Source organism: Limulus polyphemus, unplaced genomic scaffold (genome assembly GCF_000517525.1).
Source record: "Limulus polyphemus unplaced genomic scaffold, Limulus_polyphemus-2.1.2 Scaffold11205, whole genome shotgun sequence".
NCBI classification, from domain to species: Eukaryota; Metazoa; Arthropoda; class Merostomata; order Xiphosura; family Limulidae; genus Limulus; species Limulus polyphemus.
The window spans coordinates 1-1,613 of record NW_013676815.1 but is presented as its reverse complement, the minus strand read 5'-3'; the positions used below and the strand labels follow the sequence as shown (position 1 = coordinate 1,613).

The window sequence follows — 1,613 nt, the reverse complement described above, 5'->3', positions numbered from 1 at the left end:
GAGACCTGTTTCATTGGGTATTGTTACTGTTTGGCTTAGAGACCTGTTTCATTGTGTAGTGTTACCATTTGGCTTAGTGACCTGTTTCATTGTGCAGTATTATTGTTTGGCTGAGAGGTCAGTTTCATTGTGTAGTATTACTGTCTGGCTGAGAGGTCACTTTCATTGTGTACTGTTACCATTTGGCTGAGAGACCTGTTTCATTGGGTACTGTTACCATTTGGCTTAGAGACCTGTTTCATTGTGTGTATTGTTACCACTTGGCTTAGTGACCTGTTTCATTGTGCAGTATTATTGTTTGGCTGAGAGGTCAGTTTCATTGTGTACTGTTACCATTTGGCTTAGAGACCTGTTTCATTGTGTAGTGTTACTGTTTGGCTTAGAGACCTGTTTCATTGTGTAGTGTTACTTTATATCACTATTATAGAATGAAGCATAGATGAAAAAGTATTATTTTTTTTTATCTCGAGTTTTAAGGTTTATTCTTAGAAAAAATTTTTTTTTATTTCTTGCAAAAAAGTAAGAATTTAAGATTTACGTAAATATATGTTGGTGATTTGGAAGTATGAAACCTACTTTTTGTAGTATCTGTTTTTAAAGTTTACGTGTTGTATTGATATTGGTAGTATGATAGAATTATCATACTACTTTACAGATTGGATATCAAAAATAAACATACTTATTACCAGCAGTGGTTGAGGGTAGTTCACTCAGTGGTTAGTCTGCTAGACCGTGAATCTGTTGGTGGGACGTGTTTACTGGCTAGTCTGCTAGACCCTGAATCTGTGAGTGGGACGTGTTTACTGGCTAGCCTGCTAGACCCTGAATCTGTGAGTGGGACGTGTTTACTGGCTAGCCTGCTAGACCCTGAATCTGTGGGTGGGACGTGTTTACTGGCTAGCCTGCTAGACCGTGAATCTGTGGGTGGGACGTGTTTACTGGCTAGCCTGCTAGACCGTGAATCTGTGGGTGGGACGTGCTTAGTGGTTGGTCTAGCAGGCTAACCACTAAGCACGTCCCACCCACAGATTCACGGTCTAGCAGGCTATGAATCTATAGGTCGGACGTGCTTAGTGGTTAGACTGCTAGACCCTGAATCTGTGGGTGGGACGTGTTTACTGGCTAGCCTGCTAGACCGTGAATCTGTGGGTGGGACGTGCTTAGTGGTTAGCCTGCTAGACCGTGAATCTATAGGTCGGACGTGCTTAGTGGTTAGCCTGCTAGACCGTGAATCTATAGGTCGGACGTGCTTAGTGGTTAGCCTGCTAGACCGTGAATCTGTGGGTGGGACGTGTTTACTGGCTAGCCTGCTAGGCCGTGAATCTGTGGGTGGGACGTGCTTAGTGGTTAGCCTGCTAGACCGTGAATCTGTGGGTGGGACGTGTTTACTGGCTAGCCTGCTAAACCGTGAATCTGTGGGTGGGACGTGCTTAGTGGTTAGCCTGCTAGACCCTGAATCTGTGGGTGGGACGTGTTTACTGGCTAGCCTGCTAGACCATGAATCTGTGAGTGGGACGTGCTTAGTGGTTAGCCTGCTAGACCGTGAATCTATAGGTCGGACGTGCTTAGTGGTTAGCCTGCTAGACCGTGAATCTGTGGGTGGGACGTGTTTA

General features: G+C 44.8%; 1 protein-coding gene across 1 annotated transcript; it reads left to right on the top strand.

Annotated features, from left to right (window-relative positions):
• Nucleotides 1-546: 546 nt before the first annotated feature.
• Nucleotides 547-1,606, top strand: LOC111083786 (the record flags this gene model as incomplete). The annotated part of the gene is made up of 3 exons (XM_022380480.1): nucleotides 547-552; nucleotides 627-969; nucleotides 1,195-1,606. Coding segments are annotated over exons 1-3 (761 nt in total), but the record flags the coding sequence as incomplete, so codon positions are not given.
• Nucleotides 1,607-1,613: the final 7 nt, after the last annotated feature.